Source organism: Ciconia boyciana, chromosome 1 (genome assembly GCF_034638445.1).
Source record: "Ciconia boyciana chromosome 1, ASM3463844v1, whole genome shotgun sequence".
NCBI classification, from domain to species: Eukaryota; Metazoa; Chordata; class Aves; order Ciconiiformes; family Ciconiidae; genus Ciconia; species Ciconia boyciana.
In genome coordinates this window covers 218,522,156-218,534,586 of record NC_132934.1, presented here as the reverse complement: position 1 = coordinate 218,534,586, position 12,431 = coordinate 218,522,156, and the positions used below count along the sequence as shown (strand labels likewise).

General features: G+C 51.2%; 2 protein-coding genes across 3 annotated transcripts; one reads left to right on the top strand and one right to left on the bottom strand.

Moving 5' to 3' along the window:
* The first annotated feature begins 19 nt into the window (after positions 1–19).
* Positions 20–1,214, top strand: COA4 (cytochrome c oxidase assembly factor 4 homolog). Of its 2 annotated transcripts, none has more exons than XM_072850959.1 (2): positions 20–112; positions 796–1,214. In XM_072850959.1, the coding sequence occupies exon 2, from the start codon at positions 808–810 to the stop codon at positions 1,078–1,080; it is 273 nt and encodes a 90-aa protein (XP_072707060.1). In that variant the 5' UTR covers positions 20–112; positions 796–807; the 3' UTR covers positions 1,081–1,214. The 2 variants fall into 2 exon arrangements, with proteins under 2 accessions (XP_072707060.1, XP_072707061.1); XM_072850960.1 differs by having other exon boundaries at positions 57–158.
* Positions 1,215–2,669: 1,455 nt separating this feature from the next.
* MRPL48 (mitochondrial ribosomal protein L48) lies at positions 2,670–10,717 on the bottom strand. The gene is made up of 8 exons (XM_072850958.1): positions 10,565–10,717; positions 9,579–9,631; positions 9,199–9,236; positions 8,133–8,218; positions 7,171–7,343; positions 5,425–5,527; positions 4,514–4,603; positions 2,670–3,052 (listed from the first exon to the last, which is right to left on the bottom strand). The coding sequence occupies exons 1-8, from the start codon at positions 10,583–10,585 to the stop codon at positions 2,978–2,980; spliced, it is 639 nt and encodes a 212-aa protein (XP_072707059.1). The 5' UTR covers positions 10,586–10,717; the 3' UTR covers positions 2,670–2,977.
* Positions 10,718–12,431: the final 1,714 nt, after the last annotated feature.

Here is a 12,431-nt window from a genome sequence, read left to right as displayed (position 1 = left end):
GCGGAAGGGAAAGGCGCCCTCCAATGAGCGAGCGCTCCCGCTGCCTCGCCCCGCCCCGGCAGTGCCTGTCCCGACGCCAGTCTTAAAGGGGCCGCGCTGCGCTGCTGGGCTGGTACGGGGGGGCTGGGTACGGCATCGGGAGGGCATGGAGGGTGCTGGTGAGATGCATGAGGGAGGTGCTGGGCACCCACGGGAGGGGCACGGAGGGTGCTGGGTGCCCATTGGAGGGGGGCATGGTGGGTGCTGGGCACCTATTGGGGGGATGGGCACCCATGGGAGGCCGTGGGGAGTGGGCAGGTGGGTGTCGGGAGGGGTGGGGGGCACCCGCGGGTGGTGGTGAGATGGGTGGGGGAGGTACTGAGGGCCCATGGAAGAGGCATGGAGGGTGCTGGGCACCCATGGGTGGGGGTAGGGTGCATGGGGAGATGCTCTGAGCACCCATGGGGGGTGGGATGAACAGCTATGGGTTGGGGAGGGTGCTGGGCACCCATGGGTGGGGGTAAGGTGCATGGGGGGTGCTGGGCACCCGTGGGAGGATGCATGGGGGGTGCTCGGCACCCATGGAGGTGTGGGGGCTGCATGGGGGGTGCTGAGCTCCTCCTGGGGGTGCACGGAGCATATGGGGGCACCCATGGGGGCATGGAGGGTGCTGGGCACCCATAGCGGTGTGGGAGGGGGGTGCAGAGGGTGCTGAGCACCCATGGAAGATGGGGGTGCCCCCGAAAAAGGGGGCAGTGACCCAAGCAGAGCTCTCAAGGGGAAGGCAGCGCCCTGACCCCTGCCACCTCCCTCCAGCCCGGCTCAGCGATGGCGAGGCCCGGACACGCCAGGAGCCATCCGTCGTTGAAGGAAGATGAGGATGAGGAGGCCGAAGACCCGGTGGACGCCATGATCTCGCGGACGGGCTGCGCAACGCAGCACCGGGAGCTGCAGGAGTGCATGGCGGTGCGGCAGGACTGGCGGCATTGCCAGCCCCAGGTCCGGGCTTTCGGCGAGTGCATGGCCCGGCGACAGCGTGCCGAAGAGCCGCGCCGGGCATCCGGCTCGCACCAAGCCCACCCCTCGCCCACTGGGGACTGAAATCACCAGGGACCCCCACTCCTGGCACCGCCGGCCAGCCCCCCATCAGCACCCCAGGAAGGGGGCGGCTGCGCCATTTGACCCTTTTTTGGTGTTATTTTTTATTCAAGCAATAAATGTGCTGGTAAATCCATGCTACGTTGTTGGGAAATTAAATGCGGTGGTGTTTGTTGTCCTGGCCGAAGGGCTCGTCTACCGTCTGCGCTGCTGGGGATAACTGGGAGCTCGGAGGGGACGGTTGTGGGGTCGGATGGAGATTTCCAGCCCAAAATGTCACAAATCAGGAGCATTCAGGGCACCCAGGCTGGATCTCGGCTCTGTGACAGCCCTGCTGTGGATTTCCACTCAGTGTCCTTCCCTGGGCCGTCCCAAAGCTTTTCCCGGCCGTGATAACCTCATGGCCCACAGGACAGGACTTTGCAGGGAAAATTTATCTCCTGGGAAGCCCCAGGAACATTAGGTACAGGGGGAAAAGGGGGCTGTCATGAGGTGGGATGCTCATCTGAACGCCACCTCCTAGCAAATAAGCTACAAAAAATAAAATAAAATTGCTTTTTGTGGGCTGGAAAGGGAAGGGTACCTGTGTTTTTTGCCCGGGGGGAACTTTCCAGGCTGTCTCCCAGGGAGAGGGGTGCAGGGGCTGCCAAAGGGCTGGGTTTTGGCACTGCCAGCCAAAAATTACAACCGGTGCAGGACCACGAGTGAATATCCAGCAGCCCCTGTTTGGGGGAGAGCGCTAATGAGTTATTTTCCCTCTTTTAAAGAGCTAGTGCTGAGAAAGGTGGCGGGGGGGAACCCAAATAAGCCAGTTTTGGGGCAGGAACAGAACCTCCTCTTAGCACCCATCAAAACAGGGCTCAAATGCGGTTCTAACATAACTTCCTAATAGGATGGCGTGATCAGGTGTCACCTCAGCTCCAGCCTAAATAAAAACATCTGTGTGCATCCAATCTCAGAATTTGAAAGAACGAGGACCAGAGCAAAACCCCATTCAACCCAGCGCCCGAACATGCACCCAAATGCCACAGCTCCTGCGGGCTCTGGGTTTTGCAGGATGGCAATAAGCAGCCGAGCAGCCCGGTGAAATTCAGTCCCACATCACTCGAGAAAAGCGGCAGTCGTAGGAAAAGCATCTGGCACCATCCTGGGAACCACTTTGCACTTCCGAGATTTGTCCTTTCAAGGCACAAGTAGTTTCTCCCTTTCCAAACAGCTGTTGTTAAAAGTAGATTGACTTTGGGGATCCAGGGGAACATTTATCCTTTATGGCTTGAAAGGCAAATCAGAAATTAAGGAGAAATTTTGCGTACACTGCCCGACACACAGCTCCAGCCTTCCCGCCTCCACCCTCCAAGGCTTTTTTCTGTCAAGCAGCGGTTGTTCAGCTGCTCGGGGACCATCATCCCCAACCGTCCCAGGGCTCTGAAGCTCCATTCATGTTGGCAAAGCTCTGATTTAAGCAGCTCTACGAGAAGAACGCATTGCTCGAGCCTTCAATTCAAGAAAGGAGCAGGACGGTCACTTCCACATCAGTACCACCTGGGAGAGTTGCAGTACAGTATTATTAACTTGCAGAGATGAAAACTTACAGAAATCCTTATATACCAAGAGTAAAATATACAGGAAAATGAAAAAAAAAAAAAAGGGAGGAAGAACCGAGAAAAGACACATTTCATTGTGGACCCCCTTCACTCAGTGTACAAATCAGTCAGATACAAACACATGTATTTGTCTTTATTAAGACAAACCTCTCGACGACAGTGGAAGTTTCTTCCAATTCACCAAATTATCAGAACAGCACTCGTGAAGTCGCCTTCTGGAGGCTTGAGCATCCATGGAGGAGAAGCCTCGCTCTCCCAGGGGTGGCTCTGAACTGGATGAAGCATTCTTCCTCATCTCAGTTCATCTGCGCTAGCAGCTCTTCAAGTTCTGGTCGAGACTTTAATCGGCTCTTGAAGTCAGCTTCTGTGTGCTGCAGAGGGAGGGGAAAAAAAAACCTCAAGCAAATCAGAATCACCTCTTGAGTACTCCCAAAGAGAATCACTTAAGAGTGGAAAAACAAAAGACTCAAATGTCCACTGAACCCAGGGAGTGGGAAGCCCCAGTGGAAAGTCACTGCAGGCTAGGATCTCACGGGCAGCTCCACCTGGAAGCTGGTGCCAGAGCTCTAAGCCTCCTCTTTTACATCCAGCCTCCAAAAGGACAGCTGCTGGGGGTAAAGCATAGAGGGCAGACAGAAAGCTCCTGGCAGCAAGCAAGCGTGGCAGCCGTGGACACACCTGGTCACCACACGGGCTCTAAAATTCAGCCTTGTAGGCTCCTCCTCACCTGGCTAACTGCTTTTGGAAGGGTGAGCAGTGGCGTTGTGCTCAAGAAGTCAACCGGACACCCCCAACTCTGCCACTGCCTACCTACTTTCTCGAGGAGACCTGCCACTTTCTCCAGAACTTTGCAAGAGCATCCCAAAGCTTCAATCTCTCTTCTGCACTGCCAGTCGTATGAAGCCAGCTTGGGTCTCTCCCCTGGGCTTCCTGCATCAGACTGCAATGACTTTGCAAATGGCACAATGTCACAGTTTTCCCTCCAGAGACAAAGCCATCAGCCAAAGTTAAAAAGAAAAGAAATGGCAGCCCTAAAGCAGAGACGGGACTGTGACCAAAGCAGAGAAGATTACTGGGCTCAAGAGACCTTCTCCCATATTCCTTCTGGTTTTGCAGAGCTGGAGATAACTAAACATTTTTCAAAGGCCACTTAAGCCATGCGTGTTTTCATATTTGAGTTTACTGTATTGCCTTCCCTGTCAAGGCACAAAAATCTTTCGTCCCTGAATAAATAGGGCTTCCTGGGACTGTTTTGTCTGAATGTAAAATGACAGAAGTGTAAATATCTCCTTATGCCTGGTCCACCAGTGAGCGGAGTTCTGTCCTCAGTGATGAGAAAACTGTTGGGCCTTTCTGCAGAAAACAAGCTGAACCCCTCCCAGAGCAAATTCCATCAAAACAGGGCACGGCATTTGGGTTTCCAGTCTCAGCTTTGCTACCAACTGCTCCATGAAGTTCCTGGTGATTCCCAGATAAGAGGCAGTGAAGCACGGCTGAAGGAAAGCGTTCCCTTCCGAGTCGCAGGGAATCTGCGGCAGCAAAGGAAAGCAGCTTGCAACCCGCCATCTCCTACAGATCTATAGGACTGGCTGGGAAGGTACCTTCTGTGGCACTAATTGTAGGAGGCTAAATGGAAAATGAAACACTCATCAAGAATTAGCGGTAATGGTTTTTCATAGACCAAGTGAGGGCCAGGTTCTGGGAGATCCTGGGTATCCGTAAGTCTAGAGTAGATAGTAGCCTCAGGACCAGGTTTGTATTTTCAAAGCAAATTCATGTCATGCATCATATCTGCTTCCTAAACGCAAAGGCATTGGTAAAAGTAAGCATACCTCTTTCACTAACAGATGGACCCCTTCAGGCTGATTACTCTGAATAATTTCCAAGAGTATCGGAGCGAATGTTGAACTCAAACCGCTGATCTGAAAGAAGAAACAGAAATGCTGCAGGAGCAGAACACCACGGACAAAACGGACCCGTTATACTAATGGCACAGAAAGAGAGTCCATTTCAGTGTGAGCCTGTGGCAGTCAACCACTTCATTAGAGAATCACACTCTGCTTCGTGCGCGCGCCTCTCGCATACAGCACGGCCCAGAGCTCTCGTTTCGGCTCTTCTCTATGAACACCGTGCTCCCCGTCCCTGCCTGCATGCTCTCCTGCATGTAAAGAGGCTTAACCATGCATGAAGATCTTAATTTAGGTGAGACTCTAATACAAAGGCAAACCTGCAAGCCCCAGCGTTAACCACACAACCAGCTCTCTCCAGTGGAAAAAGTCTACCTCTAGGTTTAAAAGGTAATTCAGCAGAGGTTTAGCATATAGCAAGAGACACACTATAGAATAGGAAAAAGTCACTTAAGAGAAATACCTGTTTGCCTCAATCAGTTGTACGCTTTTGAAGCTGGCCCTGATACTAATAGTATTTTAAAATTTCATCGAGTTTGTCCGTTTATTCTTCCTTAAACATGACACTTCTACCCCTTGTATCAAGTATTCTGCATAAAATAGATAATAAATCTTCTGGCTGAAATACAGAATCCAGGAACCCCTCCTCTGCTTTTACTTTGTGAGTAAGCTTTAGCAAGAAATCTAATTAGACCTCTTTGTGCTTCAATTTACGCACAAATTATGCCTTTCATTTGTTCAAGGGACTTAACTCCACCTGTTAAGGGATTTTGAGAGCCTGAGATAGGAGGTGCTGCACAAGAGCCGCAGCACTATCGGCGAACGTCAGCTCGTACCTGGACAACCCTCTGGTGGGTAGTAAGGACCGCATCCAGCTGCATTTTGGAACCTCGCTCTTCCAAGAACAGCACTTCGTTGGTTTTGGTGGGCATCGCGTAGCTGCAGAAACCACAGGTCAGTGCTTAAGGACAGGGAGGATAGATTTGCACTACTTTACAGGAATGACTCAATCTCCAGCAGCAGAGAATGTGGAAGGAGATTAACTTTTCATGAGAAATTAATTATGCAAACAATGTATCTTGCAAATCAAGCACTGGCAGAAGCGGGGTGTTTTACTGGAAAGAGATAAGGGAGAAGCTTGCAGCACTACTGCCAGCAAAAACCCGTTTCAGCTACAAACACCAGCCTGGGAAGAGAACTTTTAACTTCTTTATAGTTGAAGGAAAGCTTTAAAGCAACAGTTCTGACTTATTTTGTAATCTGTTCTTCGGGAACAGAGCTAAAAACCACTGCTGCAACACACCACTCAAGAGACATTATTTTCACCTCTGAATTTAACAGGAGTACGATCAGGCACTGGATCAGATTCTGCTCTCCGGTTAGCGTTACTCCAGAGACCTCAGCCTCCCCATCTCCATTTGCACAGCATCAATAACAACAGGCTACGTCCTCCTGCCCGTGTTTTACTCTACAAATTTTTCTCTTAAAGGGCAAATAATTTCTTTCTGTACATACTGAACTCTGCACACCAAGTCCAACCTCAGAAGGCACAAGTATGATACAAGGTAATAACGCTTTACACTAAAAGTGCTATCAACAGTCTCAGGCTGTGGGATTTCTCCGTGAATGCTTTCCAGTGCATCACTGCTGACAGAATTGTAATTTCTTAGTGTCATCGGGTATCCTTCTCCAAACAAACACCTATCGTCACAGTTTTTAGTGCTGTTTGGTGCAAAAGACATCACAGAGAGACTACAAGCGACTGATCTGCGGGCACAGGATTTCAGATCCACGGCTGATAGTTCAGCAAAGTGGATGAATGTAAAGAAAACGATTTTTGATAGGTTCAATGGGCACAAGCAGGAACCGGTGTTTATACTCAGGGGTACAGTTAAAGATACACATTTCAGATAATCACTATTAAGTGTTTTTACTTCCTTACAGCAACGCAGTGCTTCTCCAGTGACTACAGCTCCTCGGAGCTGTATCGCATTCCTCAGACTCATTAAGACCAGCAAAGCTGCTTTCAGGGGTACACCTGCTTTGGGGATCTAGTATGCAACTGGAGCATCCTCTACTACTAAACTAAAGTAGCGGGTGGCTCTCCCACAGTCTTCAGGGGTTTCCCAAGCTCATTCTAGTTTGTATATTCAGTACCACTTGCTTACTCCGCAATGTATGTGCAGAGGAAAGAGCCTGGATAAAACACTATAAAGAAAAAACAGCAGCAAAAGTCAGCAATACGTAAGCCTACGTTCCCGGGCTCAGCACCCACAGGCCTAAGCCTTTTTCTCAAAGGAATGAAAAGTAACAGCTACTTTTTTTCCCTTGAGATCTGTCCAGTCAGTGCCTGAACAACTCAATTTCAGCCTTTCTTATACGAATAAAGCATCCAAAAACCATACAGACGCACAAAAAGAGAACACCAGGCAGATGACAGAAGATTTGGATTTACACGTAAGAATCTAACAGAGAGATTAGATTGCGCCCTGGTCTGCAAGGTATCATCATCTACGAGCCTCACACGGCCTAACGCAACACGATTGCAAGGGAGGACGAACGCAGAGCCACGTTCCTTGTACCTTTCATTCACTCTAATGGAGAATCGGTTGCAGAGTTTATGCACGTACTGAGCAAAATGCTCCACGAGACACATATCGTAGGAAGTCATCTGGATGTTGACATCTCCATACTCATGTTCGGTTCCAACATTTATCTCTTTCATCTGTACTTTATCCTTCCTCCTCTTTGGAGCCTGTATTTAAAAAAAAAAAAAAAAAAGAAAGAAAGAAAGAAAGAAAGAAAAAATAGAAAGCATATCTGTTTTGAACAAAGCTGGAAATAAAAACCAGTAACTCTTACCCACACAGCAGACCATGCTAGGGTACTCTCCTCTGACAAAGGTTTGCTGAACTATGTTGAACATATCACAGCCCATCTGTGCACACTTTCCCCGACTACAAAACTGGGATGACATTATCTTAACAGATGTTCTCAAGTTGAGCAGTTCAATTCTTGGATGGCAGCACCACAGAAGTCACACAGAAGATACGTGCATACCATGATTAATTTCTTCCAGAAGAAACCAAGGAGTAGAAACCAAACTGCTTTTTGTTTAAGTTCCTGCCTTCGAGGCAGCTGTCTAAGATGAGTTATTGTTTCCTCCTTCCACAAAAATTGTTGTCTTTCCAAATTTCAGGGAATGTAAAAAGTTTAAATGCAAATAAGACCTGCTCACAATATTCTGCAATAATTTGAAGTTGGAGTGTTCAATTCAGCATCAGGAAGAGATTCCTCCCTCCCAAAACTACTCATTAATTTAAACGAGAATGTACTGGACAAAAAAAAGTATTTATGCAGTGTTGTGAGTGGCTACTTCCTGTAACATAACACTCTCTACCGAGAAAAGTAGCAGTAAACAATTACATTATTCCTTTTTAATATGATTCATCAGCCATGGAATTAATACTACCAACATTTAAATCAGACTGTAAAAAGATGGGTCAGCTGAAAGCAAGCACAGTAGGGGAGTTCTTATGCCTACCTCCTTTGGGAGCAGGTATTTAAACCTCCCAATACCATGCGTGGGACGGGATCTGTAGTGTCTGCGGCAACTCACGAGTGCATCACCTTAAAATCAAAGCAGAGCAAACGTGTTTCCAGCTAAATGGCAAACAGCCCTTCTTTTAACAAACATACACGGGTGCTTTGAGAGCCCAAAATCCACACCAGGAGCAAGAATTTATCCTCAGTTCTTTGACAGAAGGCAAAGGCAGGCTAAGGCTTTGGCCGATCTCTGCCCCACGCAGGCAGCCTGTGCATCACAGCAAGCCCGTTACAATTCACAGTTGGTTACGGTGAGCAACAAATAAGGGAAGAAGAGATTAAAGGTGACTCATTTCCCAGGAGAATTCTCATGCAAACAAAAAAATCCCAAAAAGACAAACTTGTCAGCACCAGTGGATGGTGAGGATACTGATTATTGATGAAATGTTACATCTGTCTCCTCTTATGTGACAGCAGTGATGCTACTATGATGGATCTGAGCCCCACTTAATTTTAAATCCAGCCCTGTTCAAATATTCATGTGCTAGGAAGCCAAATCAAAATGGCATTGGCTTTTATTTATACTTCCTTCTCCAGGGTAAAATGAAACCCTCAATAACCCTCATTTTAATAAACAAAGTGCAGAACACCAAAGAGAAACTGAACAGCAAGAATCTAAGCCACTCAGTTATACTTTGCCCCCACATCAAAATAAAATTCTATTTTAAATTGCGACAGTGGACTCCACCAGCTCAATAAATGTTAAAGTGGGACCTCACAGGGGTGTAAGTCAGTTCCTGGACAGTAATATAGCAAATAGCATCAGGCTGGTATCACTCCACAGTGTAAGACCATGACTAGGAGTACCTGCTCAGCCAAGAACAGGGAAACAGAAGAAAAGGTTAGAAAAAAAGTACGGAAGTGGAAAAGCACCTGCTCAGGTTATTTAACCAGCCCAAAATTGGCTAAAAAAATTTAAAAAGGAGACACAAACGCTGAAATGGGTAATATTTATTTTGAGTAAATGAAGTTTTGCCTTGCATTGGATTAATAAGAGGCCTTACCTGCAGCACACAGACAGCTTTCTCTGGGTGTTGCTGCTCTGCAAGAAGCAAGATAGTTGTTAAAAGCTCTGATTTCACCCACCTGTGGAAACACAACATATCTGGCCAATGTCCTTGAACAAAGGCTCACACCCCAAGTCCCTCAGACACAGACAGATCCTGTTAGCAAAGAGAGTTTCTCTTCTTCACGTCCTACAGCCCTTTCAGCTCCCACACATCAGCTGAAAGTCTTCCCCCCACAATTAAAAGACTTTCCTTGGCAAAAAGTACTTTTTTTTTTTTGTCATGCATGTTTTCTGACACTGTCAGTAGAAGCGACAGAGTGTTTTTAATGCCTTATACTGCGTTTTACTTGTTGGGTTTGATTTCAGAGCACTCACCTGCCGAGCGCAAACACCTGCTTTAGCAACGTTCCCTTCTTCAAGCACAGCACCTGCAATGAGCCACTACAGTCAAAATGCAAACAGTATGGCAGATGCTCAGTGAGTTTTCCCCAGTGCTTGCCAGAATACAGCCATCAAAACAACACCTGAGACCCTCCCAACATCCCAATAACCCTCCCAATTGCTCCACAGCCTCCAGCCACTGTCACTCCCCAGAACATCACTGCAACACAGAGGAAAGAGATGAAGCGGGAGGAAGATGACGACTGCAGTAACCTTTTCTTGCACCGCCTCGCTTTGCTTCAGGATCCAACAAGTTGGGGTAGGAGGCCCTCCTCCCCTCGGTTACAGATCATATTCATCCCTCGCACCGTCCCACCGCCTCCAGGTTACAACAGCCTTGTGAACAACCCTCGTGCTTGTTCCAGCTCCACGGGGATGGAGAGAAATGCAGCTCATCCATCACCAAGGCAGCGCAAAGCATAGAGCTCTACTGTCACCACAACCCTGGCAGGCAGGAGCTGCATCATGCCAACTGAGGTGGCGGGGATAATTACCAATGTCCCCAAAAAGCGACCAGAGGGACAGGGAGGACCAGGGATCTGCCGGTCCCTGAGGGCAGTGACAGGGTGGGGGGTGTAATGGACCCTGTGTGGCTGGGGTGATCGCCGGGTGCCTTAGGAGGGGTGGGGGGGGTATCTGCCCCTGGCTTAGGTACACCAGGCTAGGCGACCCAGGGCATTAACTCAGGGTCAGGCCTGTGTCCCCCCAAGAGACACAATCCCACCCCAATCTAGCCCCAGGGTCGGATCAGGCCTGTCCCTCCCCAGCAGCAGGGCTGGGCCTGACCCCCCTGTCCCCAGTCCCAGAACCAGGTCTGTCCTTCCTCTTCCCTCCCCCGGGGCCGGGCCTGTCTCCCACCCCCCGTCCTCCGCCGGGGCCGGCCCTGGTGTCCCCCACAGCCGGTCGCGGCCCGCCGGTACCTTCGGCAGCGCCATGCTCATCCCTGCGCCTCGGACGGAGCTGCGTCCGTCGCTCAAAGCATCCCCCCGCCGCACCTCGGTGCTCCCCCGCCCGTGTCCCCGCGGCCCGCGGCTCCCGCCCCGCGTTCCGCCCACCGGGGCCTCCCGGGTGAGGGGGGGACGACACAATTTTTGGACAACCCCCCGCCCCCGGTGCTTGCAGGGCCCCGGTCTCCTGAAGGAGGGGGTGGGCAGGGCCCGGAGGGGGGGGTGGCAATGGAGGACACCTCGTCCCTGCTGCCTCCCACCGGGGCCGCCCCACGGAGCAGCGCGACGTGGCAGCGGCTGCGCGGCGCACCCAACCCTGAGCGCGGCACCAAGCACCCTGCTAGCCGCGGCCGGCCCTCCGTTCCCTCCTCCTCGCACGCTGATTGGCCTTCCGCCGCGTCCATCGAGGCACCGCGCGGCGGCCATGTTGAGCGTGGCCTGCCTGGAATCGCACCTGCGTGGTGAGTGCGCTCTGTCCCACTCCGCCCCAGCGTGGTGTGGTGGCCATCTTGAGTGTGGCCTGCCCGGCCCCGCCTTGTGGCGGCCATGTCAGTGCGGCGCGGGAGCGCTGTGAGGGGGAGCGGGGATGGAGGGCGCCCGGGGCCAGGGCCAGGGCCTAGGGCCGAGCAGGCTTCAAGGCGGGGTGATCTGCGTTCAGGAGCCCTCAGTCAGCGCATGTTATCCTCGCTGGCTGTGGGATCGAGGCAGGGACCCAGCAGGGGCTCAGCAGGCCCCTGCTCCAGCCTGGAGACAGGCCCCACCGGGCCTGTGGGGTGTGAGGGTGTGCAGAGCTGAAGCGGGGCCAAAGGGTTTGGTACTAAAGCTGCCTGGTTTGACCCTGCCACCTGGCATGAGCACTGTGAAGGGTTTGTTTTTGCGGTTGTAGAAGCAGGGCTGGACCTTACCCTGTAGTCAACAGCCATGTTATGGTCCAGGGTCAGCTGTGTTCATGCTGGCAGGCCGCCACAGGCCTTGAAAATGAAGGAGTGTGTCAGCAGGAGGTGTTTGGGCCCCACGGCAGGCGCGCTTTCGGCTTGTGGGGGAAGCAAAACTAAACTCTTCTTTCAGGAGCTGGCTGCTCCCTCTGAGGACATGAATCCTGCCTTACTGCCAGCACTTTGATCCCAGCTGCTGTCTGGAGGCAATTCCCTAAAACATATTAAGTGGGAAGACTGTAGGAAGAATGGACTGACAGGGACCTCCCTGATTTGCAGCATGTGTTTCCCAGTGGGAGTGGAGGTGGGCCAGGGGGTCTGCCTGGCAGGCCACAGTGGGAAGAGATGGGCCCTGCACCCCCCAAACCTGGCAGTCTGCAGTTGGCTCAGGAAAAAGCATCCCTTTGCAAACTGCCCCCTCGGGTCTTTTCTGCATTCCTCTTCTTTACCAGGCTATCTCCAACACAAACCTTCATTTCACCTAGGCTCTTCCCCAATGCCTTCTCTCCTACGTGGCCCCAGCTTCCCCCTTCTTGTGTGGCAGATGCTCCTATCTGCTTCCCTGAGTCCCTGTCTTAGGGCTCTCCATCTTGGGCATCAGCTGCCTGGCAGCTTGATTTCAGGTCAGGATTTCCAGCTCTGCTGACTGATTGCTGCTCCGATTGCTTTTGGCTGGAGCTGTCAGGGCTCATGATGGACTTTCTCTCTCCAGTTCATCTGCATTAATTGATGTGGCAAGTCTCCTCCACTGCAGACCAGACTTGTGCGTTTGATTCCTGCTCCGTGATCCACCCTGCCAGGCCCTGTCCTGTATTTCCGAGTGCCTGGAGCTCTCGACACACACCTGACACCCCAGATGTTCATCCCCATTGCGATCTGGTGCATGGAGGGGAGAGAAGGAACGT

What these genes read in the sequence shown, in the direction of transcription:
- COA4 (XM_072850959.1), top strand. Translation starts at nt 808, where the DNA reads ATGGCGAGGCCCGGACACGCCAGGAGCCATCCGTCGTTGAAGGAAGAT.
- MRPL48 (XM_072850958.1), bottom strand. Translation starts at nt 10,585, where the DNA reads ATGAGCATGGCGCTGCCGAAG. An exon ending in AATACCTGCTCCCAAAGGAG is followed by an intron (nt 7,344 to 8,132) that starts GTAGGCATAAGA and finishes TTTTAAATACAG; the next exon opens with GCTCCAAAGAGGAGGAAGGA. An exon ending in TCCATTAGAGTGAATGAAAG is followed by an intron (nt 5,528 to 7,170) that starts GTACAAGGAACG and finishes TGGTTTCTGCAG; the next exon opens with CTACGCGATGCCCACCAAAA.